Below are 26,879 nucleotides of genomic sequence, written 5' to 3'. Positions count from 1 at the left end.
AATATTTAGAAATATAATTAAATAGAGGTCACAACTGTGAAAATTGCTTTTCTCACAATCTCTATAACTTAGCTTTATTGCCTAAATCATACAGTAATAAAAATTATTTTTATGCTCCTAGAGCAACCACTCTTGGTTCTTGGTAAGACTTTGCAATATATTTATCTAAACAGAAAATGTTGTTTTTTTTATAGTTACTTCTGAAACAGTGTTTTCTAGTATAATACATTTGGAGCCACGAGTTGAAATTTTTCAGGTACTCTGAAAAAAAGACAACTTTAAAATGTTCCGTTAGTAAAAATGTTTGCTTCTGTTTGTTTATCATAATGGCTATTATTCATTCAAATTAGCACCCATGAATTATGGGAAGGAATATAGATCCAGGGTCAGAATACCTGAGCCGTGAACTATTACGGGTCATGAGAACTTGGGCAGATTCCCTAACTCCCGCGCCTCAGTTTCTCTTATGTGAAACTGAGAGTGCTAAATAATATGCATTAAAATGTAATAAAAATGCGACAATGAATTTTTAAATATTTTCCTTCTCTATAATGAAAACACTTCTAAAAATAGAATTCTGAGCGATACACTGACGTAAGAATGCAGACACTGACCGTTTATCTCCCGGCGGTCAACAGCGTATAATTAGCAGGTAGGCTTTGCCTCTTGAGCCAGTGCGTTATCGTGTATGCTCGCGTTCGTTTTTCAGGAAATAAATAACATCTTTAGAAAGCTCTAAATGCATTTCCCATTCATAATAGAAGATTAAAGGGAGACCGTTTTGTTGAGAGGTTATAAGGGGATCTTACACTCCACCAGTTAGACTCTAACTGAATGATTTAAATCCATGAAGTAGAAGAATATGTAATGATAATAAACTGACATCCCTTCTGATGGCACTGAACACACATAAACACAAGCTGCATCCTTTAAAAAATGAAAGTAATTTCTGTTGGTTGAGTTCAGATATATATTTGTTAGAACATAAACAGAGCCCGGTCCAACGATGCCAGTTACTTCCGCTGCAGACACACTCCGGGGACATTCTGTGCTGCTTGGCTTTCCATTAATGTATTTGCTAAGTAATTCTCTGATTATTTTTCGTATTGAAGTGTGTTTTTTTCCAGTTTTTACATATATCTTTTCTTAATCTTTTTCTGTGTAAATAAAAGACATTATTTATAAAGATAACTCCAGAGATTAAAATCTTGTCAATAACAAAGGGGGGCAAAAATGTTAGGGGTGATAGCACTATTTGGTGGTATGCTCATTCCACTGATTAATCTTAGCCAGACAAATATCATGACATCGACAAAACTTTACCAATGTTTTTAAAGTCAGGAAACATGTAAAAACATGTATCTTCAAAAAATAAGATGTGTGCATTACTGTTTGGTACACATACCCACTGAGATTAGTGTGATGTGATTTGTCCCACAGCTGTTTCAAATTAAGGACAGGTGTGGAAGACAGATTATGCAAATACTCATATTAATGTAATTGTCAAATTGGTGTGTTTACCATTGTGCTTTTAAAGAGTAGACTGTACTCCTATTTTACATGTAAATTACTTTCATTCTTGAGAGCAGCTATTGGGTAATGAAACTTGGTCCTGCCTTAGAAATGAATAATTTCTAATGGTAACACAGTCTTAAAATTCAACATTTTCTTTCCCAGTAAACTCTTTCATGTATAAAAAATAGCAATTCTATAGTATTTTTAGTACTTTTATATATTGTCATGGCGGTTTTGTGAAAATTTGAGTTGATTCTGGCACTGAGCTAATATTTTCTTTTTTGTTGTTGTGGCACATGGTGATGAATATGATAGCTTTTGATCTCCTTCCATCTTTTCTAATTCAGAACTCATTTCAGTTTTCCATTTTTATGGATGTAAACGCTCAAGAAATATTTTCTTAGGAGAAATTGCATTGTATTTATTTTAATAATCTTTCCACATAGAATATAGTTACATTCAATTGTATTTTAATATTTAAATACAAATTTTGGTATTTTACACCATGTTTTGTGAAAATAGATATCATCCTTTTACTACTAGTTCATCCATGTATCTGTGAGCATTTTGTACCTGTCCAATGTTGTGACACAGATACGTATGCACCAGAAAGGCTTTATTTTAGTCCCTAGCTGGTCCCCTAGGCCCTTTGGTGACAAGTGTTTGTGGGTCATTATATCTAAATGGGTGAGTAGGCCAGTGAAAAGGAGGCTGAGGCATCAACTAGAGATGTTACAGGAGTCACATTTCTTATGCTCCCTTTCTTCTCTAAACCCTCTTTTTCTCTAACAAAAGAAAGACCCTGAAGCATTTACAATTTTTCACTTGGCTAGCAAATTTTCAATGCTTACTTTGTGTACCTGGTAATGTGTTTATTTATCCTTTCTCATTCCACCGAATAGGAAACTGAGGCTTCAAAAATTACATTATCCAAGGTCATGTTGGAGGGTAGTTTAAGCTGGCATGTGAATTCAAGTCAGTCTGATTACAGTTTCTGTGCTTTTACTCTGCCATTGATCACTGATAGCATACAGCCTCTAAATTGCGGTTCAAAGTAACTTAAATTTTCATTTTTGGAAAATCAGATAAATATAAAGAGTATGACAAGACATTAAAATGTGAATATTACCTTTTCTTGAATGCCTTCATTGTATGGAATCCAGGTCAATTTGTGGTTAAGATAGAGCAGTGGTCCTCAAGGGAAGGGAACGGAGGACGCATGGGGTCTCTCCCATGGAGGGGGTCTCTCTCACCACTACCATTAGAAAATTCTGCTAGAGTGAATCTCACTCCCTTTATTCCCTTCTCTCCAAAACCTCACCATCCCCACCTGTTGGGAGGCACTGTTGAGAAGGCAATGGACTTGGTAATGAAGTTAGATGTTTACCCAAAATATGTGGAATAATCTTTTGATATGAAAGACAAACTCAGTGGCAGTGCTGGATCTCTACTGGTAGTTTTCTTGGCATCAAGACTGTTTTCTTGTTGAATGGTAAGAGACTTGGGGTTAGAAAGAGTTGTTTTTTAACAGTTGATGCTCTTTCTTTAGGTTTCCTCTTTACCTCACATCAGTCAGGATGGAGGAGAGGCTGATACGGAACAAATCATAATCAATGATGCCAAAAAGATAAACTTCTGTATATGCAGCTTACAGTCTCTATTTCTCATTAAAGAGTCTATCATAAATCATTATTGGCAAAAAAAGGAGCTGCCACTGAGACCAACAGCAGATAAAAAGTAACTGATCCAAGGGCTGCTGCTGCCTCCCCTGCAGGGATCAGAAAACGGACAGCCTCCTCTTCCAGTCCCTTCATAGATTCCTAGGGGTGACTATGATCAGAATTTCTCCCCCCAAGGAGTTAAAGCATAAAGTAAAAGAGATGGTGGTACTTTCTGAATTTGGACAAATGAAGGTATGATTTGTTTAGATACATAATAATATAGCAGTGGCTCTTTATGCTTCCTTCATTGAATCAAGTCCTAATCCAAAATACAGTCTTGTGGACAAGATGACTAAAAGGTAATGAAAAGTCTTGGCCAATCCATAAACTCCAAGAATATCCAGGGTTAGTGACCCTGTGAAGCTGCCATGCCCCATATAAGCAAAGCAACGGATGCTTCCTTTTGTTCCTACCTACCACTCACTGCTTTTGATATTTCTGATGACGGATGCATTTCAGAAGTACTTTGAATAAGAATTTCTTACTTCTTGTTTGATGCTTAAGTGTATATCACTACAAGCCTATCAGCTAAAGTGAGATTTCCACTAACAAAAAAATTAATAACTTCATGTATACTTTTTGTTGCTTTATGAAGAAAATACCCTAAAACAAGTTGAAGCCTACATAGTTCATTGATTCTATTACTGTCTGTTTTGTTCCACATACTAAATTACTTCAACTTGTTTTACAGTAGTTTTATTTTTTCAACTATTTAAATTAATACATAAAATATTATTTTTATGTTAAGCAAGGAAGACTTTTGCTTTAAAAATTATTAATTCCTACCCTGAATCCTTGGTCTCTAACCCTATGTCTCTCCGTCCTTGGACAATGAGTCAAGGTGAAACATCTGAACTTGACTCAGTGCTCACTGTTTTGATTTGCAACATTCAGAATATAGACTTACTCAGAGATTGCCAACTGGTTTAATACTCGGTGCTAGCCCTCCTGAAAGCCATTTCAACAGGCTCTGTACCCTGGCAATTGTTTTTGAAATAATTGCATGCAAATGTGGTTTAACATCGGTACTATGTCCCTTAATCCTAACCAGGCATTTTCCATTAGATGTAGTCTGAAAATCACATTAAGAAAAATATATCATCTGTGAAATTATATTCTGAATGCCCCAAATAGCAAAGAAAGAGGCAATATCCAGTTAAATCTGGTATGAAGCATTCCTTTTTTTTTCTGAACCCCAAATTTTAAAATGTTTATTTCATTTCTCTTCGTGCTGCATTATAAAATTGAACTGACGTCTTCTGTTTTCCAGTTTTTTTCAGTTTAGTTTACCACAAAACTTTCTTGAAGATGAAAATATGCAGCTGTGTCAAATTAAATTATTTTCTTACTTTTTGCTTGGTAATACAAAATTTAAGTTAATTTATTTTTGCATCTTTATGGCAATGCAATTCAGATAAGTTAAATTTTAGTACGCTGTATTCTTTTTTTAAAGATTTTTATTAAAATGTAGCTAACATTAGTACACTGTATTCTTGCAAGCAGAATTATCCCAATGGAAATTTTGACACGAAACCGATTTTAAATATACTATAATTTACTAGTGTACTTAAGGAACTAGGGAAAAAGTATTACAGAATCAAACATATGCAAAGTCCTAGGAAAGCCACTGGGGAGGGGAGTTTTCAGAAACAAAAAGTTATTTCTTGCCATTGTAAAGATTTAAGACTGTCCTGTGCCATTCTGCACTTGTCACAGTTACTTCTTCAAGATTAAAGTAACATGGCTCTAAATACCCCAGAAATGCTTTCATCTATTTGACCTTCACTTAGTCCTGCGGGAGGAAAAGCAGGGGTTGCACACATGCAATGGTGAAAGTTTGATGGGTATAAAGGCCACTCTTCTTCACGTGGGAATCTTGAAGATCTGGCTTCTGCTTCTCTCTGTCCTCATTCCTGCCACCCTCTCTTCCCCAGCACTCTTGCTGGGCTGTCTGTGTTTCTCTGAATGCAGCATGGGGTCAGATACCTTTGAGACCTCACATAGGCCCTCCTTGGGTCTTCAATGCTCTTAGCTGCACCCCACCTCACACCTGTTTGTATACTAATGTCCATTCATTATCACATAGTTTAGAATCCCGTTCTGTCCCCCTTCTGCCATATTGGTACCTCTCTTCTGTGTTCCCACAGCACCTTATGGATACATCTGTCATAGCTCTTATTGTGATATATGTCACTAGTCATCCGTCTTCCCAACTTGTCTGTAAGCTCTTTGGGTTAGGGACTCTTACTTGACTTGCTATCACAATTCTTAACCTAGTAAGTAGTGTTCTGTAATACCCTGCAGAAGTGAGAGAGACCCCCACCCAAATTTGGCTCAGGCATCAAAGCTGATGACACTCCACACACCAAGAGAATTTGAGAGAAATTTTATTACTGAGCTCCAGGCTGGCTTGGGAAAGTGGAAGTAAGTTGGGTTTTCATCGCGGTGGCTGGGGTTGGGGGTGGTGCGGGGCAAAGATCCCTTGAGCAGGTAATTGATTAACTTTCCCTCCAGTGGCAAAAGAGGAGGTGTATGCACAAGCTTTCCACCCTATGTGGGGTCACAGGGGAAAGGAGGCTGAGGTTTAAAAAGAAGTCAGCAGTCAAAATAAAAACTGGAGTCAGGCTCTATTGTCAGTGACACACAGTAGATACTCATTCAACATTTGGTGAATGACATAGTGAACAAACTAGAGTCAGTCATTAGTCTTCACGTCACCAACAGATGTGTTTTCAGCACCCACATATTCTCTACACCACCCACTGCCCTGTGTTTTGTCATTTCATAAAGACAGCTGTTTTAGCATGGCATGTTTCTTACTTCCAATTACCTCACCTAACCTCCTCCAGGTAACAGGAGACATCTGTATTTTCCTTTGACTGTAATGTAAAAAGAAGAGCAGAAAACTTAGGACTATAAGATTATTCTTATGCGAGCACAAGGTATTTCTTCTTAGCCCAATATCCTATCCATAGACTCTGTCTGTTTTAATCTATTAAATAGCTATTGTGTACTTAAAATTCGTCTTCTACCCTCCAGATGTTCATGAGAGATCCAGCTCCCTATTTATTGTTCAGGGGAGCTTGTAAAATTCTCCTGAACAAAGCAAGCAACCATACAGTAAGTAAGCAAAACTACCACAGTCCGCCCGTGCTGAGCAGGGGTTCCTCATCCCAGAAGTGTCTGTGGCTCGTGGCCTTCACTGCCTCTCGAAATATAACAACAACATCACTTGTTAGGAGCACTGTGAGCATCTTTTGTGTTTCAGTGGCTTTAGGTGCAAGAAGGATACTTGATTAACATCCCTGGAGATTCAAGTTGTCCGCCTAGTCAGTGAACAGGTGTGGGTTTTATACTTCTCGTAGACAGCCGCCAGGTCGTCTGCCCCATCCTCGATCTCAGCCTCACCTGTGCAGACAGCTGGGCTCTGTGGGTGAAAGGTGTCCATATCTTTTCTATTCTTAGATCTTCTGCTGAGATTTCTAACAAGGATGCCAATTAGTGCCAGTTATGATGGCAGCGTTCTAAGGTGAATAAGAAGGGGATGGACTAAAAACAGAGCAAAAAAAAATCTGACTTCAATACTGTTGTATTCTGCAATCTTTCTTAATTCTTCAGTTCTTTTTAACCATGAAATGGAGATTGAATCTTATTTTAGGAAAGTCAGTTGATTTAGTTGCTTAATATTACGTAATTTAGAATTTTGAATCCTCCAAATATCTGTGGTACATGGACTGAGGGAATGGCCACCACTCAACTTTCTTTAAGTCTCTTTACTTAGACTTCCTTTTAAAATACATATATTTAAATTTAGAATCTGTTGAACAAGAAATGAATGAGTATATAATTATATATTATGATAAAAAATAAAAGATGCTAATGCCCATCAATAATCAATACATTAATAAACTGTGCCTGTATTGATATTTTTTATTCAACCTAATATTTTCTTTTGCCATATTTACATATTAAATTGTACTTTGCAGAATGTAAAGTCTGATAATATAAGCTGACATTTCAGGGAGAAGAAATGATATATTTATAAGGCTGAAATTACAACAGTGGCTTGTGATTACTTTCCTTAACTTCGCCAATAGTAGAAAAATGCGGGCAAGATCATGATTTTCAGCCCTATCTTTGGCCTGTTCCCTAAAAATGGTTGTAATGAAAAACTTGCTCCAAGATGTATTTTAAAACCTATCAAAGTTTAATCCTAATTTTAGCTGTGTAACCATTGATTGAAATATTTCTAAATAGTCTTATTAGTTTATATCTTTGGTTTCAAGTTACAGAAATAGACATAACATATAAACAGGAAAGTCCAAAGGATGTAGAGGTGCTCACAGAGGATTCAGAGAAGCTAAACGAAAATGTGGTCACAGGAAGGACAAGAAGCAGAGCAGGATCTAACGGACAGGCTCCTGTGGTCCCAGGATTGGCTTGCATGGATTCCTATTTATTTTACAGAGGTCACATACCTCAAGAATCACTTCCTTGGAAAGGGAGTCTAATTGGCCTCCTGTGTCACCCACCCACCCTTGAGCCATTCCCCCCAATTTGCATATGAAAATTGGAGCTGGGATGCAGAAGGGGGGTGGTTCCCAAAGAAAACACTAGTGCTATTAGAGGAATAGATGATGGTTAGACAAAAGTTAACTGATTTCCTCTCTTTGAGAAACACAAGAGCACCAACTAACACATTTGCAAATGAAGATGCACAAATTTATAGAATTATACCTCAATCTGTGCAATATGTATGTTTTTAATGATTATATAAAATCAAATTTATTTTAAATAAGTTTGCTTTCTATTTAAATAAACACAATCTTAACCAGATTTTTTTTTTTTTAAGATTTTATTGGGGAAGGGGAACAGGACTTTATTGGGGAACAGTGTGTACTTCCAGGACTTTTTTCCGAGTCAAGTTGTTGTCCTTTCAATCTTAGCTGTGGAGGGCGCAGCTCAGCTCCAGGTCCAGTTGCCGTTGCTAGTTGCAGGGGGCACAGCCCACCATCCCTTGAAGGAGTCGAACCTGCAACCTTGTGGTTGAGAGGATGCACTCCAACCAACTGAGCCATCTGGGAGCTCAGCGGCAGCTCAGCTCAAGGTGCCGTGTTCAATCTTAGTTGCAGGGGGTGCTGCCCACCATCCCTTGCGGGACTCGAGGAATTGAACTGGCCACCTTGTGGTTGAGAGCCCACTAGCCCATGTGGGAATTGAACCGGCAGCCTTCGGAGTTAGGAGCATGGAGCTCTAACTGCCTGAGCTACAGGGCCTGCCCCACCAGATTTTTAATTTAATAATTCTTCTATTAAAGAAATAATAATTCCTAACTTAATTTTGTAAATTTGGATTCTCATGTTGTATTTGTTACTGGTGAATGGTATCAATTTGGCATATATTTACCACGGAAAAGAAAATACATACTATTTTTAAAATTTTACACTAATCTATGAAGAAAACAAGCATAAAATGATAAAAATGACAAGTATTTGTTAATCAATACCTTTAACATTATTCTCCATAGCCTTGGACCAATTTTTAAAAATCAATTTGAATTGGAGAATCTAATGAATACCCTTTCTGATCGAAAGCACGATTCCCCCACACACCATGACCACCTCCACCCACCTCCACTTCTTCCTGATCGAGCTGTATTTCTTGATTAATGATGACATTACAGACATTCACTATTTTTAATTAAATTTATTAGGGTGACATTGGTTAATAAAATTATATAGGTTTCAAGTGTACAATTCTATCATACATCATCTATACATTGCATTGTGTGTTCACCACCCAGAGTCAGTTCTCCTTCCATCACCATATTTTGACCCCCTTTACCCTCATCTACCACCCCTGCCCCCCTTACCCTCTGGTAACCACTAAACTGTTGCCTGTGTCTATAAGTTTCTGTTTCTTTGTTCGTTTTTCTTGTTCCTTTGTTGCTTTCAGTTTTACATCCCACATATGAGTGAAGTCATATGGTTCTCGACTTTTTCTGTCTGACTTATTTTGCTTAGCATGATAATCTTAAGACCCATCCATAGTGTTGCATGGCGGTATTTCATCTTTTATCATGGCCTGGTAGGATTCCATTGTATATACTCGTATGTATCTCATCTGACCGTCAGTCCAAAGACACTTTGGTTGTCACTGTTTTGCATCTTCCTCTCACCCTGCTACAGTACTTACTCATCCATTTTCTAAACTATATGGTTTTCCTTACTCCTGTTCCCAAGCAAGCTACAGAATATTCCTCTAGAAAATCACAACATCAGGCTGCATTGTCCCTGACTTCAGCGTAGCCATCACTGTTGAGCAGTTGTGTCACTGGCCTTGCCCTCTCCCTACACCAGTGTTCTGCCTTCCCTGGACCCTTACAGCTCCTACTTCATACCTAGCCCCTTTATTCTCGGTGATTTCACCTCCAACTCCCAGAGGAAATTTAGAGGCTACCAGGCAAGAACTCCCTCTGCCTCTCTCACCTCTACTCCTAAAACAAACATATTGGCACCTCTAATTACACACTTTTATATCACAGTAAGATCTTCTCTCCAAGGCCATTTTCTCTTCCTATGCCTGATACCTGCTCCTGCCCACCTTTTCTATGACCTTCTCCTGTCAACTGGACATTTCCTTTCCTATATCTTTAGTATCCCATTTTTCTGTATCTTCCCATCTTTAAAAACAAAAACACCAATAAATCAAAATCTCAAATCAACCTTTGTTTTATATCAGGCAATTTTCCTAACCTTCCCCTTTCTTTCATCATTAAGCTTTTGAAAATAGTTGTTTACACTTCAATTTCCATTCCTTCTTCAACATAACTGTAGTACGGTTTCTATCCCTGCTACCCTTCTGAAATTATTCTGTTGCATATCACTGACACCCTCACTGACACCTTCAGTGAGTTGTATTCAAGTCTCACCCTACTGGACCCCATCAAAACACTTGAGGCTTGTGACACTACATCTCTGATCATACCTCTACTCTGTCTTTTGATGGCTTTCCTCATCTCTGTTTGTAACTTTTTTGTTCAACTATTATATCAGTGGTGCTAACCTCTGGCTGCACATTACCATTACCTGGGGTGCTTATTTAAAAAAAAAAGAGCTCTGCCCCAGCCTAATGGAATCAGAAGCTCAGGGAGGTGAGGTCCAGCATCAGATTTGTTCAAAGCTCCCAGGTGAGGCTAACACATTGTCATGAGTTCAGAACTACTCCTTCAGATGATCTCAATGACAGAACCTATCCAATTCCTGTGGGGTTACTGCCACAAAGGTGGTGATCTCAGGTCTCTGTATATTTTTCCTTCGTTCCTGAACTTAAGGCTTGTATATGCAAAGATCTGCTTGAAATATCTACCCAGATGTCCTGTGGGCACCTCTAAGTTAGTATTTCCAAATGAAGCAAATTCTCTTCCATTTCTTAAAGAAGATTTTCTTGCATCCTCTTCTCTTACCAGTGATATCACAGTCCCCTTCCAGTGCCCTTCATCCTGCACTCGCTCACTCAGTCACTCAGGTTGTCTGAAAATCCTCTGAAGTGACTCTCATACAATAGTATATTAGTTTCAGGTATACAGCATAGTTATTCAACATTTATATACCTAAAGAAGTGATCACCACAATAAATCCAGCAACCATCTGACACTGTACCACACTATTACAATATTATCGACTATATTCCCTATACTGTACATTACATTCCTATGACTTATTTGTGTTATACCTGGAAATTTGGACCTCTTATTCCCCTTTACCTTTACACCCCCCACTTCTAAAATTTTTCAATTACAGTTGACACTCAATATTATTACTTTCAATCGTACAGCATATGGTTAAGGATTTATATAATTTAAGAAGTGATCACCCTGACTAGTCTAGTACGCACCTCACAGTATACAGTTATTACCATATCATTTACTATATTCCCTATGCTGTACTTTACATCCCCATGACTATTTTGTAACTACCAATTTGTACCTCTTGATCCCTTCCCCTTTTTCACCCTGCCCCAACACCCCCTCCCATCTGTTACCTCAATAAACTTAATACCCATCTGACACCCTACAGTTATAACAATATTATTGGCTATATTCCTTATGTTATACCCTATATCCCAATTTGCACTGCTTAATTCCTTCCCTTTTTTTACTCACTCCTAACCTCCTTCCCATCTGGCAACCATCAAAGTGTTCTCTGTATCTGTGAGTTTGTTCTGGTTGGTTTGATTGTTTATTCTCTTTTTAGATTCCACAAAGAAGTGAAATCTCATTGCATCTATCTTTCTCTGTCTGACATATTCCACTCAGCACAATACCCTCCAGTTCCATTCATACCACTGCATATGGCAAGAACCCATTCCCTTCCCTGGCTGAGCAATATTCCACTGTTTTGATGTACCACCTCCTCTTTATCCAGTCATCCATCTATGGACACCCAGGCTGCTCCATATCTTGGCCATTGTAAGCAGTGCTGCAATGAACATACGGATGCACATGTCCCCTCAAAATAGCGTTTTGGATTTCTTCAGATAAATACTCAGAAGCGGGATTACTGGGTCCTTCTTTGTCTCTTGTTATAGCCTCTGTTTTAAAGACTATTTTGTCTAATATAAGTATTGCTACCCCTGATTTTTTGTTTGTTTCTTTACATCTTCATAAAATAACTTTTTCCATCCCTTTACTTTCAGTCTGTGTGTGTCTTTCAATCTGAAATGAGTCTCTTATAGGCAGCATATGTTAGGATCTTGTTTTCTTATCTATTCAGCCACCTTCTCTTTTGACTGGAGTATTTAATCCTTTTATATTTAAAGTAATTTTTGGTGGATATGTAGTTATTGCCATTTTATTATTTAAGTTTCTATCTTTTTTTTTTTTTTTTTTTTTTTTTTTTTGTCTCAAAGAAGTCCCTCTAAGATTCCTTGTAATTCTGGTTTGGTGGTGATTAATTCCTTTAGCTTTTTCTTGTCTGGGAAGCTCTTTATCTGTCCTTCAATTCTAAACAATAGCTTTGCTGGGTAGAGTAATCTTGGTTATAGGTTCTTACTTTTCATCACTTTTAATATTTCCTGCCAATCCCTTCTGGCCTGCAAAGTTTCTGATAATCAGCAGACAGTCTTATGGGAGCTCTCTTGTAGGTAACTAGCTGCTTTTCTCTTGCTGGTTTTAAGATTCTTTCTTGTTCTTTAACCTTTGGCATTTAAATTACGATGTGTCTTGCTGTGGGCTTCTTTGTATTCATCTTGTTTGTGACACTTTGTTCTTCCTGGGCTTGTATGTCTATTTGCTTCACCAGGTTAGCGAAATTTTCCATTGTTATTATTTCAAATAGGTTTTCAATTCCTTGCTCTCTCTCTTCCTCTTGTGATGTGAATAATGATACTCTTGATGTTGGCCCAGAGGCCCCTTAAGCTATCCTAATGTTTTTGGATTCTTTTTTCTTTTTGCTTTTCTCATTGGGTGTATTCTGCTACTTTAATTTCTAAATCTGGATTTGATCCTCTGCTTCATCTATTCTACTGTTGATTCCTCGAATGTATTCTTCATTTCAGTTATTGTAGTCTTCATTTCTGACTGATAATTTGTTATGTTTTCTATCTCCATTTTTATGTTTCCTATCTCTTTGTTGAAGTTCTCCCTGAGATCACTAAGCATCCTTATAACCAGTGTTTTGAACTCTCCATCTGGTAGATTGCTTGTCTCCATTTTGTTTAGTTCTTTTTCTGGAGCTTTGTCCTGATCTTTTGTTTGGGACATGTTTCTTTGTCTCCCCATTTTGGCTGTCTTCCTATCTGTGTTTCTAGGTATTATGTAGAGCTTCTAAGCCTCCTGGTCTTACTAGAGTGGCCTTCTGTAGTAGATATCCTGTGGGGACCAGTGGTGCAGTCTCCTACGTCACCTCAGCTGGGCACTCCAGATGTGTCCCATGTGTGGGTTGTGTGTGCCCTCCTATTGCAGTTGAGACCCTTGGTTGCTATTTGCATATCAATAGAAGGGATTGACCCTTGGACTGATTGTTGTAAGGACTGGCTGTGACTACAGTGGAAGAGCTGTTGTGCAGGGGCTGACCCTACAGAGCAAGATAAACTTTAGCAAGGCTCTGGTTCCTGCCCAGTGTTCCCTTTGGGTGTGTCATCCTTGGAGGCAGCCAGATGATACTCCAGCTTGATCAGAAGCTGGCCCCCAAATGTGCCATCTGCAGGGGACTCCTCGGGGGGGACCCACTGCAGGCCAAGTTCAGCCACAGCCTGTGCCCGGCCCAAGGCCAGCTAGCATGAGCCACAAAGCAATCAACAGATGACCACCACCAGCACTGGGCTTGGAGGTACGTTGAGAGGCCAAGCCATGAACCAAGGCCGCTTGTTCTAGTGCCAGGCTTAGGACTGCACAGCCAGAGGTATGGGACATGCCAAAGCCAGATACTGCTTGTTTGGCTTTGAGAGATTTTAGGAAAGTACAGCATGAGCCAAGACAGGCTGTTTGTACAGAAATGCCACTGGAAGTGGCTTGGATGGGCCCTAAAGTTGGGTGGGGCAGGGTCTCAGAGAATCACCAGGATGGAGTGAATGAATAGAGATAGCCAGGATGATGGAAACTCAGATACGGTGGCCACCAGAATCTGCGTGCCAAGAGGGACGAGGGCTCAACAAAGAAATAGTGCCTTCACCAGCTCCTTTGTCTTAGAGAAAGCTGTTCCTCCAGCCCTCACCCTAAGCCAGAGAATTCAGTTCCTGCCCATATGTTCTTGGTACCCCTGAGCTGCCTCAGCGCTGGAGTTCAGATCAAGTGAGTCTGTCAGTGAGTAAGTCTGTGTGTGGGCCCTTTAAGAGAAGCACCTGGGGCTCCAGCTGCCCTCCACCTCACTCCGCCACCATCTCTGCTGGTTTTAACAACCAGAAGTTATGGGTTCTTCTCGCCCTGGTACTGGAACTTTGGGCTGGGGATCCTGGGGAGGGGTTGAGACCCCTCATTCATGGAGGGGGGTAACTCTGCAGCTGAGATTTCCCTCTTGATTTTTAAAGGACACACATGGGTGTGAGACCAGCTCGTTCCACATCTCTACCTCTCCTACCAATCTCGAGGTGTCTTCTTCTGTATGTCCATAGTTGTAGAGCTTCGGTTCAGCTAGACTTCAGGCAATTATCAATGATGATTGTTCTTTAGTTTAGTTGTAATTAGGATGTGATCATGAGATGAGGTAAGTGCAGCGTTTGCCTACTCTACCATCTTGACCGGAAAACTTTTTTTTTTTTTTGAATGTAGGTAACAATACTGTAGTATTAGCAGTATCTGTGAGATTGTCACCAATAAATACTGGGTGTGTCAAAAAATGTATACAGATGACTTTTATTTATTTTTTATTATTGGTATATATTATTACAATTTTAATACAGTTTTTTCCTTTCTTAAAATGTGTATACATTTTTTTGGCACCCTCTGTACATTTTCATATCACATCATAGTTGGCAAAAATATCTAGAAATATTTTTAATGCTGATTGCTACTTCAAAATTATAGGGGTTATCAAATTTGTCACTGTATCTTGTAATTTAATGCATTAATAAAGAAACACATTTATTATTTCAGAAATGTGCCTTTTTAAATATTTTGAAACTTGAATTGAAATTTGAAATTAGAAAATTAGGAAAACTGATTTCCTTTTTAATTCCTTCTATCTTATTTTATGCAATTAAATTTTTTTCCTGGTGGGCTATTTTAGATTTTACCAGATTGACAAAGCAGTTCAAAATACAAAAAAAGCTAGGAGCCCCTGTAAATGGCACTTACTTTGTTGCATCCTAGTTTACAAAGCTGTTAGTTTTCCCCACTCTTGTTTGTTTTTCCCACTCTCTTTGGAGGAAAGGACTATTTTTATAGCATGTGGGTAATACAGTTTTTAGCCTATAGTAGGTACTGACAAAGTATTGACTGACTGGATGAATAATAGAATAAAGCAATGAAAAATCACCTGTCACACATATATCCAAACACGGACAGCAATGTTTCTTAAAGTGTAATCACAACCACCAAGATGCTTGTTAAAATGCATATTCCTGGGCCCTATTCCAGGTCTTTTGAATCTGAATCTCTGGGAATGTAGTCTTGAATCTGCAGTGATAACTTCCTATCCAGGAATTCTTTTACATTATGAAGTTTGAGGACCTGTACAGTAGGATATGTGTGCATAGCCATTTTAAAAAGTAAATCAAAGCATGTGCTTTGTAAATAATTTTAGCTGCCCGGGCTTCATTTCCCTTCTCTGTACAGCGATTATTTAATGGCCAAAGCATGTTCTCAGATTGTCTGGAGTTTTGCAGTCTGTGCCACCGAAGGAAGTAAGGCGGCACTAACTGCTTCTGCAGAGTGTGAATGAACCGTCTTCAAGCTGTGCTCATGCTGATCTGGTCCTCCAAAGTACATGTTCCCTGCTTCTCGTGGACTGACTCCAAACCATTCACCAACTACTCTGATCCACTAGTCTTAAGAATTGCTCAAAATGTTTTCCAGGAATCAGTTCTCTTTCACCTCCTTTGTGGGAGTGAGGCAGCTTTTAATGTGTTTTTCAGAGATGAGGTTGGGAAGGATGAAGTAGTTTTAATTTACGATGCCAACACATGTCATCCTGGTACAACCCTGGCCACACTGTCCCTGGATAATTTCCATCACATGTGATGAATGGCCTGCAAACAGCCAGTCAACCCAAAAAACAAACCAGTTGGAGTGGCAGAAAGGCCATCAACCACTTCATTTAGTTTTTGTTTTAGATAATTTCAACAGCATCCAGATTTCTTGACTAGATGAACACTTTTTAAAATACTTTCACCTTTAAAATGTAGGTCACTATTCCATTCAGATATAATTTTACCCCAAATGTTGTGACCCTAATATTTTAAACACGTTAAAGAAAAATGTGAATGTATTTTCAGCCAACCTCAATTTAAAATATTTTCATTTGTCAGGAAAGATCAATATATAATACCTACTTTTCTATGAAAAATATTATTTTCATAAACTTTGAAAAAACTGTGTTCTTCCTTAGAAGTCATTTTACCTTGTCACTGAATGCAAACACACTCACATTAACTTCTTGCTTTGCTGCACCAGAGTTCTAAAGAGAAAAAAGACTTTTTATTCATGTGGAAAAAGCTTTGATTGATATCATGAAGTCTAATGACAGACTGAAAGGTATTTGAATGCAGATACAACGTCTTGAGAATTTTTGCGTCCTTTACCGTGTATAATATTATTTTACACTTAGTAGAACTTCAATAACTCTTTTATTTGAAAAAAATTGAATGTTGTTCTGAAGTAATAATGATAGCTAATAAATATTAAGTCCATAGCTAATAAACATGAACTATACGGGTAGCAGCAAATCAGTGCATTTAATAAGCGTATGGTGGTTACTTAGTACCCCCTTTCTAGAGAGGGAGAGTCCGAGAGAGACTCAGTAACTTGCTCAAGGTCAGCTGTGTCGTCAGCGTTGAGTCTGGGCCTGAACTCCGGCAGGCTGTCTCTAGAGCTAGCATTTTTACTCTCAACACTAAATAACTTACTCTTTATTGTCCTAGCAGAAAATCACAACAATCCATATTGGACTAAAGAATCGATTCCTTCTGAAGTTAATGCTGAAAGCCCATCCAAGACATTGTCTTGGCCTTTTCTCTGTTAAAAGTTTCTTTGGTGCTTATTTGAAACAGATGTAAACACTTAAAACATCCACTCACATTGTGTTTTCCTGTGATTTGCTGGAATTTGTCAGGTTGCCTCCAGGAGAGCTATTTCTAAATGACTGTCTGATTTCATTCACCTTCCTACTCCTCTACAGACCTGCGGCTTCATGGGTCTGTTAAAGCATGGTCGGTCAGAGGTTTATTAGCATCTCCTGCCAATGTTCTTTCACTTCCTGTTGTAGAAAGCTCTAGGACAGCCAGGAGAAGAAGCTGGGTGGGTTTTCCGAGGCACAGTTTTCTCAACCAAGCCTTTTGCCAGCACGTGCTGACTGGCTGGTAGTAGTACAAAGCGTATCTCACATACTTCTAACTGCAGGAGCTATTAGTTGAGAGGTACTTAAAAGTCTTTGCCTTGCAAATGGTTTGCTCTCCTTCTGTTATTATTCTTTGGTAAAGAGTAAGTTGACTTTTCATCTTCACAAATTTTGCTCTTTAACTCTTCATGTTTATTGTTTGTTCAACTATTTTTATGATTTAAACTATATGTTGTCACGTGGGGCAGCCTGCGGGGTCTCAGCTCCCGCTCCTCACATGAGAACGCAGGATGTGGTGAGGCCAAAAAGGAACACCCACGGAGCCATAGGTAGGGGAGTCATACTACATATCCTCGCTGGCGGCACTACAGTCTCACTGGAGGCTGGATCCACACTGTCCGCAACCCCCATCCCAACTGCAATCCACGCTTGCAGGCTCAGCCACCATCTTCTTGCTGATCCCCATTTGCTGCTAGTGTAACCACGGCAGTTATATTAGTGCCCAATGGCTCACTGGTTACAGCTGACGGCCAACTAGCCACAGCTGATGGCCATTTGATCACAGTCGATGGCCATTTACTACCTGAGCCAGCACCTTTCCATGTGAGGCCGAGAGCCTGGAAACTGCTCTCTGGGGCTCTGTCCCCACAATGTATTTTATGATTTTGCATGCAAAGTGACAGGGGCAGAAAAATGTGACCTTGAGTCCTCAGTGTGGGGCAATCCCTATCTCTAAGGATATGTGAATGACAATATAATTTTAATATGCTTTATTTCTATGTGTGGTAACAGGAACGATTTCCCATTGTCAGACAATGAGAGTTTTTGGTTAATTAAAGTTTTTGGCTAATAAAAACATATCATAGATTTTACAAAATCAAAATATACTCAGTACTAATCAAAACATATTATCTTTTTGGATGCTTCAGAAGGTCCTTCAGAATTTTGCTTTATGTCAAAATTTTCCCAGTGTTTTATCAGTGAAAATCATATGTGGGAAATGAGAAACAAACAAGATACGTTGGGATTATACTTAGATTTATTGAAATTATGTTTCTGAGTCTTTTGAGCTAAGAATGGAGAACATTGTCTCTCACTGTGCGGCCTTGGGCTACTTATATCCCAAATCTCTAATCTGTAGGAGAAATGTAGTGCAAAATCTCCTTCTTATGATGAAACTCTCCTGGTATTTTGGCGCCTGTACCACTCACTGTACCACCTTCATCTTATGCTATAGCATCTGTTGTGTAGTTTTTGTGCTTGTACATTGTTATGTGGGGACTCAGCTCCCGCTCCCCGCATAAGAACACAGGATATGGTGAGGCCAAAAAGGAACACCCAGCGAGCCATAGATAGGGGAGTCATACCACTGTATTCTCGCTGGTGGCTGGGTTGGAAACACAAGAAGCAGGATCCACATGGTGTGCAATCTGCCATCTACTTCCCTGCCAATCAACCAACCAACCAGCATAGCCACGGCAGTTACATTAGTGGCTAATGGCTAACTGGTGATAGCTGATGGCCAACTAGTCACGCCCGAGCCAGCACCTTTTCACGTGAGGTCGAGAGCCTGGAAACTGCTCTCTGCGACTCTGTCCCCACATGCATTGTCTAGAAATTTCCTGTTTGTATTTTCTGTATTCCTCATGTGCCAAGATTTACTCCTCTCTGTGTCTTCCCATCCAGCCCTATAATGGGAATGACAAATCTTCAGCACATTGACATGTTTTGTTGATGTCAGAGACACAAAGAACAATATTTTATTTAATGTGGGTGCTTTTAAAAGAGTTTAAGGTGATGTTGCTTATTTATGGAGTTCAGTCTTCAGTATTAAACATAAGCAGTGCATGACACCTTTGGAGTTCCTGTAATGCTCACTCATTTTTCACTGTATGTGGATGAGTGTCAATCCAAGGATTCTTTGTTAGTCTGGCTCATTGCTATGATGTGGCATAGCATTTCATTTTTTTAAGGATGCTTATGACCTTATTAAATAGCAGTCCAAAAATCATGTAGCTTGTTTTGATTTTAACCAAAGTTACAGCTGCCTAGCTGTAAAGCAGTCAGTTTCTTTTATTATGACTAGTTCTTCAACTTCTACTGTTTTAAATTGCCTGCAATTAGCATATTTCAACCTTATTTTTAGGTTTAAATTGCAGTGTGAGAGTGTACTCTCCTCTTAGCTAATTAGTGCTATCAAGGAACAGTAGGTTACCTCATTAGTACCATGTGCATTTAATTAAAGAAGAGAAAATTGGAGTTAACCTCATAGTTAATATTTTCACAGAGTGCTACGATGCCAACACCTTCAACTGGAGTCACACCCCTGTGTATCTAATTATGCACTGGTGCCAAATAAGGTTAGAAAGGGCACGGCAGGGCTGTTGACAAAATAATTTAGATGAAGACGTGTTTGTTGGATTCTGACAGTAAAATATAACTTGAACATTTTTTCCCTAGTCCTCCTCTGCCAGCATCAGGTGACATTCTTCTTCATAGAGAACTGAAGGAAGGGAATATTTTGGAAGCCATTTTTCCTGTTTGAATTAATGTTGCTCTTATCTTGAAAAAAAAAAAAGGCATGTAGTCATGTAAAGCATCTATTATCTGTTTCTTAAACAGTGTCCCTGAACTTCAGAGATATATTTGAAAAGAATTATTTATAAGATGTAATATTTACATGCATCAAACCACTACAAATACTCCCTGACACCCCAACCACATCCATCCTTGCTTTTCTTCTTTTCTGGTATACTTATAATTTCCCTTGTGTATTTTATGAGTGGGGATCATCCTTTCATATCATACATGAAGTCTAAGGATGTGTTGTCACATGGTCTATTTAAATGCAGTGAAATCTTTTTGCCCTTCAGACAAATATCTTTGATATGTCTAACACTACTTAGGTAAAAAATGACATTGTATGTTATTTATCAATAAATAATCACTTTGCTTTAAAGATAAAAGTGGAAACTATACATTTGAGTATATAGAATAGTTTTCAATACAAATGGCACATTCAACAGGTTTTAACAGAGATTATGGATTTTGGCTCCACAGTCTTAAATATATGTTTAAAGGCAGTGTTTGTGTTATAGTAACACATGGTCAAGGCATTTTATTTAAAGAGATTCTTGTGATTGTTCTCACATTTTATGACAAGACAGGATTTATATTCATTTGTATTGGCTATACTTGACTACAAGCAGTTACGTTTTTTCAAAAAGAGACAAAGTTTTAAGAATAAATAACATTCCGGAGTCAGGGGTGGTGAACACACAATGTGATATATAGATAATGTATTGCAGAATTGTACACCTGAAACCTATGTAACTTTACTAACCCTTGTCACCCCAATAAACTTTAATTAAAAAAATAATAATATCATCCCATACTGTAAAATCACAGTACCATTTAAATCTATTTGACATTAACTGTAATTCTAGCTTAGAAATGGGAAGTGAAGTTCCTAAGTCAAGATCATGGTAGATAATCAATGAATCTTTTGGTTAGTGGTTAATGCATTGTGTTCAAATATTCAATTTTGCCTCTGCCAAATTATTTCTATTTTTTTTAAAATCTGTTCTATTATTATCTGTGAGACAAAGATTGAGTAGTCTTATTCATATTGACCTACCAAGATAATAACCCAAAAATATTTTTTAAATAATAATGTACATTATTAACATAAGTCTTAAGATTGGGGGAAAAAAAAGCCAACTCCTGATTCTCTTTGTTTAATCTAGGAATTGCTTCCAGAAACAAAATTATGTGTCTGTGGCCACTCTTCTGGTGATGGGCATCCTCACAACACATTTGCAGTAAGTTCCTGGGCAATTCAGCTCTAAGCACAAGGCCATCAGCTGAAGATCACTAAGCAGATTATATTTTCTAATTAGCCGCTCCCTTCCATTGACGCAGATAATCAAGAGATGACTAATATTAAGATACAGGTGTAATTAGTTGGTTTTCTGTTGTGTTCTCACTTCAGTCATAGTTCATCAGATATACAGCTCACAGTTTCTGTGATTTTACAGCATTAAAGTTTACCTTAAATATATACAGGCGTGTGGCTGTGTGACTGCTACGCTTTTCTTGAACTTTTAGGAATAATTTGATGAGAAAGTACTGATATGCAGAAAATAAATGGGTGGAGGTTATGGATAGATGCAATACATGTTTTAAGGAAAAGTTGCTGTTCCTTGTTCTGCAAGTTACCATATAAATATGCCAAGCGTGTTTTTTTTTTTAGCATATTCTGTCATTAGAGTGTAATTTGTCTCTTCAGATTATAATAGTCAATGAAAATTGCTTTCGTGACCCAATTCCCATACCAGTTAGCCTTGGAAATGAACAGCAATACTGAAGTAGCCATTCAAGAATTTTTAAATAGAGCAACTTCATGTTTCTTAAATAGAAACTTCATGTTTCTATTTAGCATGGATACCACCTGTATTCTTAAGGAATCTCTAAATATGTAAGTCCTATGCATATTTTCATATATACAATTTTTGCTTCTTTCCTCAAAAACGGATATACTTATTTAGTTTTCTTGGATTAGAATATTCCTAAATTGACTCACCTGAAGTTTATATTTTTTACTACTCTATACATAATATTTTTAATGTATAATTGATAGAAAACAACACAGTTAAAACTCTTAAAAACGAGTAATCTGTGTCTTCCTGAATGAAGAATACATATCTAATTTCATACCTCAGTTAAAAAAAGATTTTTCTCAATAAAATCATGTCAAATTAATATGTAATACTATATACTATATAATATAGAAAGACGAAACATTCTTTTTAATGTTAGATGCAAAACAAATGTAGAAGTGGAAACGGCAATAATGTGTACCATTTCATGGAAATGGTGAACGCATAAAAGCGGGCTTTATAATGATCTGAAATTATCTCGTTTGGGGTTTCATTCATTTTATCTTAAAGTGTTTGCCACTCCTCAGCTTTCTTTGCAATAACAACATTTGAAAAAATAGAAAACTTTAAAACTAGTGGTAAGTTTTGCTGAAATGATATAAAGTTATGTGAAAAACTAAAACGATCTTAAAAATGGACTAGGCAGTATTCCTAACTGGTGACACTTTTTCCTAAAATAATCCCAATGGAAATATTGTTTTCATTAGACTGAAGAGTGAGCTGACTTAACTACTGATAATACTTGTTCTTTATCTAAAACTACTTCTACAATTTTAAAAAAATCATTCTCTAGTCTACTGACGTAAAAAGAAATCTACAGCACAAGAGCTTTATATTTTCATTGATGTCTTCAGAGTGAAAATGAACCATGGGGAAATTATGTGACTCACCAGAGGCCGTGGACTTCCTAATGGCATGCCTGAATTTATAGGCCAAGTTCGTGCTTACCAGCATATTGGCGTTTCCAAAGGCGTTCCAGATCATTCATGGCTGCTTTGAGTTGAGTAGGAGTCTGAGGTCGTTCCATGCATCTGAGACTGCAGTTAGTCTCTAAGACGGAAAGAACACCAGGATGAATTAGTGAGGTCTGCTTAGTTCGTGGGGACAGGGAGCGTGGCAGTGCAGAGACCGGGAGTTGGCCCTTTCTGCAGGGCTCCAAACTTTACTCTTAGTCACTGAGTGACTTTGCCAGTGATGCTCCTTGGCTTCACAACACAAGAGAAACTACACATTAGTAAGTAGGTGCTTATTTTACTTTGTTGACTACATTAGATATACATTTTCTGCAGGTTAACATGGCTACATAATGGGATTTAAAATCAAGATGTAAACTAAAACAAATACTATGTATTATTCGTAGTTGACAATTTCTATGTGACAGGTGTAGCTCTCAGTACTCATAAATTCCAACATGCCGGAGTGGTAGTCTACTAAGTCTGAGATTACTGGGAGGTTAGAGGGGAGAAACGTGTAGAAACAGGAGTACATGAAGCCAGCCACATTTTTTAATAATCCATATAGCTGACATTTATAATAACTTGTGAATCATTGTAACTGGTCTCAAATTTTTAGGAGATCCTATATCATGTCCTATCAGTGGGTTAACTTAATATTATACATATTACTTCCATGGTTGATCAACTTTCACAAGTAAAAAGCCAAAGTTTTGAGGCATGTGTTCCAAATTGGCAGATTAATTTTTACATCCCCCGTCTTCACTGATAAAAATTAAAATCTTATAAATTTATTAATAAGCCTGAAGTGCCATAAATTGTGGGAGAGCGGGGGAGGAAGTCACAATTACTAAATGTAGGTTAAAGCCCTATTACCTTGAAGAAATAAGTAATGTTACGTACTTGATATTAACTGTTGTCAAATCTCTCCATCATACCATCCCTCTCAGGTGTTTATTGTATCGAGTTCTTAACAAAAATACAATAAAAATATATTTCGGAGGAGTATTTCAGGTGTTTTGATGTGTAAGTAGCCATCAGATGTTAGCCATCATCCGGGTATCGTGCTTCCCTATTATCATGTCATTGAACAGTAGGTATTTGTATGTACCCACTAATAGATGGGGTTCATTGTGCCTCTACTACTTCATTGCAATACTGGGTAGTAGTAACTGTACTCTCTTATATCACCTCACCCTGAAAATTGTCATCTTAACTTCTATCTACCTGTTGTATTTAAAAATGTTTGGGCCCTATGGGTAGTATGTTTGATATTCTATGAGTAACAGTATAATATCCTTATTGTAACTTCGACTTTCATAGAACAAAGCACCAAGTTCTGGCTTAAAGGCCAGGAGTGTGAGGGCAAGAGGTCATTGTGAGAGACTACCTTTCAATACTTGCTTTCACACTCAGTCTTTTCAAATAATGTATATTGAACTCTAATCTGGAAAAAAAATATTCGCTTACTTTACTTTTCTTTCAAACTTTAGTAATAGGACAGTCGCCTTTCCTTTCCCTGATATATAAAACAGCTTTACAAATGGCTAACTCTGTCAGGATCCTAAATTTCGCAATCGTTGGTTTCCCAAGTTCACTTCTCAGTAACTAGACCTTGTTGACACCTCATCTGCCTGAATGGCCTCATTAACACCTACGTGCAGATAATTTCATTCTTAGTCTTGCCTACAGTTTTTTACACCTAAGTGAACACAATTTTACATAGGACTTTGCCTGTTAGTGCTAAGTGCTAAGGCAATTATGTTGAATGCTTTGAGCCTTTGTCTTTTGGGCCTTATTTTCAAAACCTTTAGCAATTGGGTCAAATGAATATTTGGGTGAACAAAATTTGTTGGACCTATAAACTGAAAATGAGAATTGGCTGGTCTCGAACCAGCTGGTTTATATCCCATTCAAATTAAATTTCAAAAAAAAATTCATTGACCACATTGGATCTTTACTCTGTTATGATTGCCTCCTGAATGTTTCATTTTGATAGGAATTGTGGATTGGAGGAAATAAGAAAAAGACAATAGGGATAATTTTTAAAATTTTCTTATTTTCTGTTCCAAATTCATCTCTCATTTTAGGCTTCACATAAATTGTACCCAGCACCAAATAACCTATCCCATGGGCTCTGGGATCAGCTTTCTGATCAATAGATTGAATATTGGACAAATTACTTGATCATTTTTAGCCTCATGCTGTCAGTCTGTAAAATTCAGACAATAATAGTATCTTTCTCACAGGGTGGTAATGGGACTAAATTTGATAACTCCAAAAAGTACTTAGCATGATGACTAACATTGGAAGTATCAACAGATGTTCAAGTCAGTATCTGTAATAGCATTACTGTATGCTTGCTTGAACCAAAGAAGCAATTCTATTTGACGTACATTTAAATATCTTATTTGGTATTAACACGGAATAAGAGACCTTGGGCATTGTACCTTGGGTCATGACTGAAACAGATGGAATGTTCCTTACAAGGGAAAGTCTTGGATTCATTAATTTAAATTGAACACCTACTTAATTACAAAAATCAGTGTTAGCTAAAGTTTTCTGATTTGTTAAGTGGAAGATAGTTAAGTGGAAGAGAAGAACCCTACTTCTCCAGACCCAAATGATGTTCTGGAAGCCAAGGAAACATGTGGCTAAAGGATGAGGGAAAGTGGTTGTCCCCTCAATCGTCTGTGTCCAGTGAGACCACATGAAGATACCAAGTTAAGAGATACAAGCGGCAGTGACCTATTATCGCCAATGTTTCCTTCCTTTCTCCATTGCGACTGTATTGGCAGAGACTAACTAAGAGTTAAAGATACATTACTACTTATTAGTAGCATTGATCATTTTAACTAATGTGCTGGAATCAATTAACTGGGGATAATGTGGTAATTTTTTTGGAGAGTCCTTCCTATAAAACCTAAAATAATGTGTAGGCACTTTGCTATTACTGTGAAGTTGTGTTAGTATAAATTTGAATTTATTATAAAGCAGTACAAATTAGATTTGTTAAATCATCATGTACATTTGGAAAAGTTTTTACTCACTATTATGATAGTATCAGTAGGTCCTTTGGTATGAAATAACCTTAAAATAATCAAATATTTCAAATACTGATCTTACAGTTGATTTCATTAATGCCATAAAGCTATAAAATAGTGACCATGTTTAGGGCTACAATTAAAACCTTCCAGATTTTTCACTAGAATTAGAATAAAGGTTTCTGTTTTTAAAGATTTGGCTGACATTTGTATGTAACTTCTTGATTAATCTTTTTCTGTCCTAGTGTAATTCAAGATGTTAATAATTATCTTTACACACCGCACTCAGCTGGGGTGTAGCTCCCTGAGCTTGGTTCATTCTAGACACCTCTCCTGAGTGATTGCCTCTCACCTTCTATTTTATTGCAATATTTGAGATTGCCATGAATTCTCTTGATGTTGGTTCCGGGAAGGGCCAGTAGCAGAGCTTTTGCAATGGAGACTTCTCTTTGAAATTTATAATGAATAATTTACTCCCCTTGATGATTCTCCAAAGCATTAGTATGGCAGAAATCAGGGGCTGATGAGAGGATTATTTATTCAGTTATCTGGTTTTGTTGTTGTTAATATATTTTTCATCAAATAAATTGATGCACACACCAGAATATGTATGTGGCCATAATGTGAATTTATGGTGCCCATTCAGACTGTATTTTTCTTTGCACATTATAAAGCTATTTGTAATGAGCTGTTAATGATAGTCTTTACAAATATGAAATATAATCTGCATTAACTTCTAACAGTTTACTCTATAGTCATTGCATATTTCTAAACACCACTTATTAAAGGTATACTCCATATTTATTATTTTATGTTTGTTTTCGTATATTTCCACATCATCTTATTTTAGCATAATGGAAAGTTAAAGGCACAAAAAACAAGTCATCCTAGTGTATAAATCTTTGTGGCTCATGAGCACATGTGCACACACATGAATACACATACATATACATAGGTGATCAATTATGTAAAATAATGTGTAGGCATTTTGAGTTCTATCTGCAATTCATTTTTCTTTCTCTTCTTTTTGAAGTTAAATTTTTAAATGTGTAATTTTCATTAGGCAAAGGAGTTATTTGTTATGCACAGGATTAACAAATTATGGAATCAAATATTTATTACTGGCACAAGGCATGCGGCATTATATTTACTTTAAAATGTTTCTAAATTACTGGAGTTTTCATACAATTTTAATATGTACATGGGATGTTAC

At 37.5% G+C, this 26,879-nt stretch overlaps 1 protein-coding gene across 3 annotated transcripts in view; it reads left to right on the top strand.

Annotated features, from left to right (window-relative positions):
• The window catches only part of FOXP2 (forkhead box P2), a 606,662-nt gene that overhangs the window by 465,119 nt on the left and 114,664 nt on the right, over window positions 1-26,879 (top strand). The window contains exon 7 of one of the 3 annotated variants that reach the window (XM_033099057.1): window positions 20,977-21,051. The exons of the other annotated variants lie outside the window; for them this stretch is intronic. Within the exon in view, the coding sequence (XP_032954948.1) occupies window positions 20,977-21,051 (75 nt within the window). The remainder of the gene's footprint in view (window positions 1-20,976; window positions 21,052-26,879) is intronic. 3 annotated transcript variants of the gene reach the window in all.

This window comes from Rhinolophus ferrumequinum, chromosome 26 (assembly GCF_004115265.2).
Source record: "Rhinolophus ferrumequinum isolate MPI-CBG mRhiFer1 chromosome 26, mRhiFer1_v1.p, whole genome shotgun sequence".
Taxonomy (NCBI): Eukaryota; Metazoa; Chordata; class Mammalia; order Chiroptera; family Rhinolophidae; genus Rhinolophus; species Rhinolophus ferrumequinum.
The sequence above is the reverse complement of the archived record's forward strand: the minus strand, read 5'-3'. Positions and strand labels throughout refer to the sequence as shown.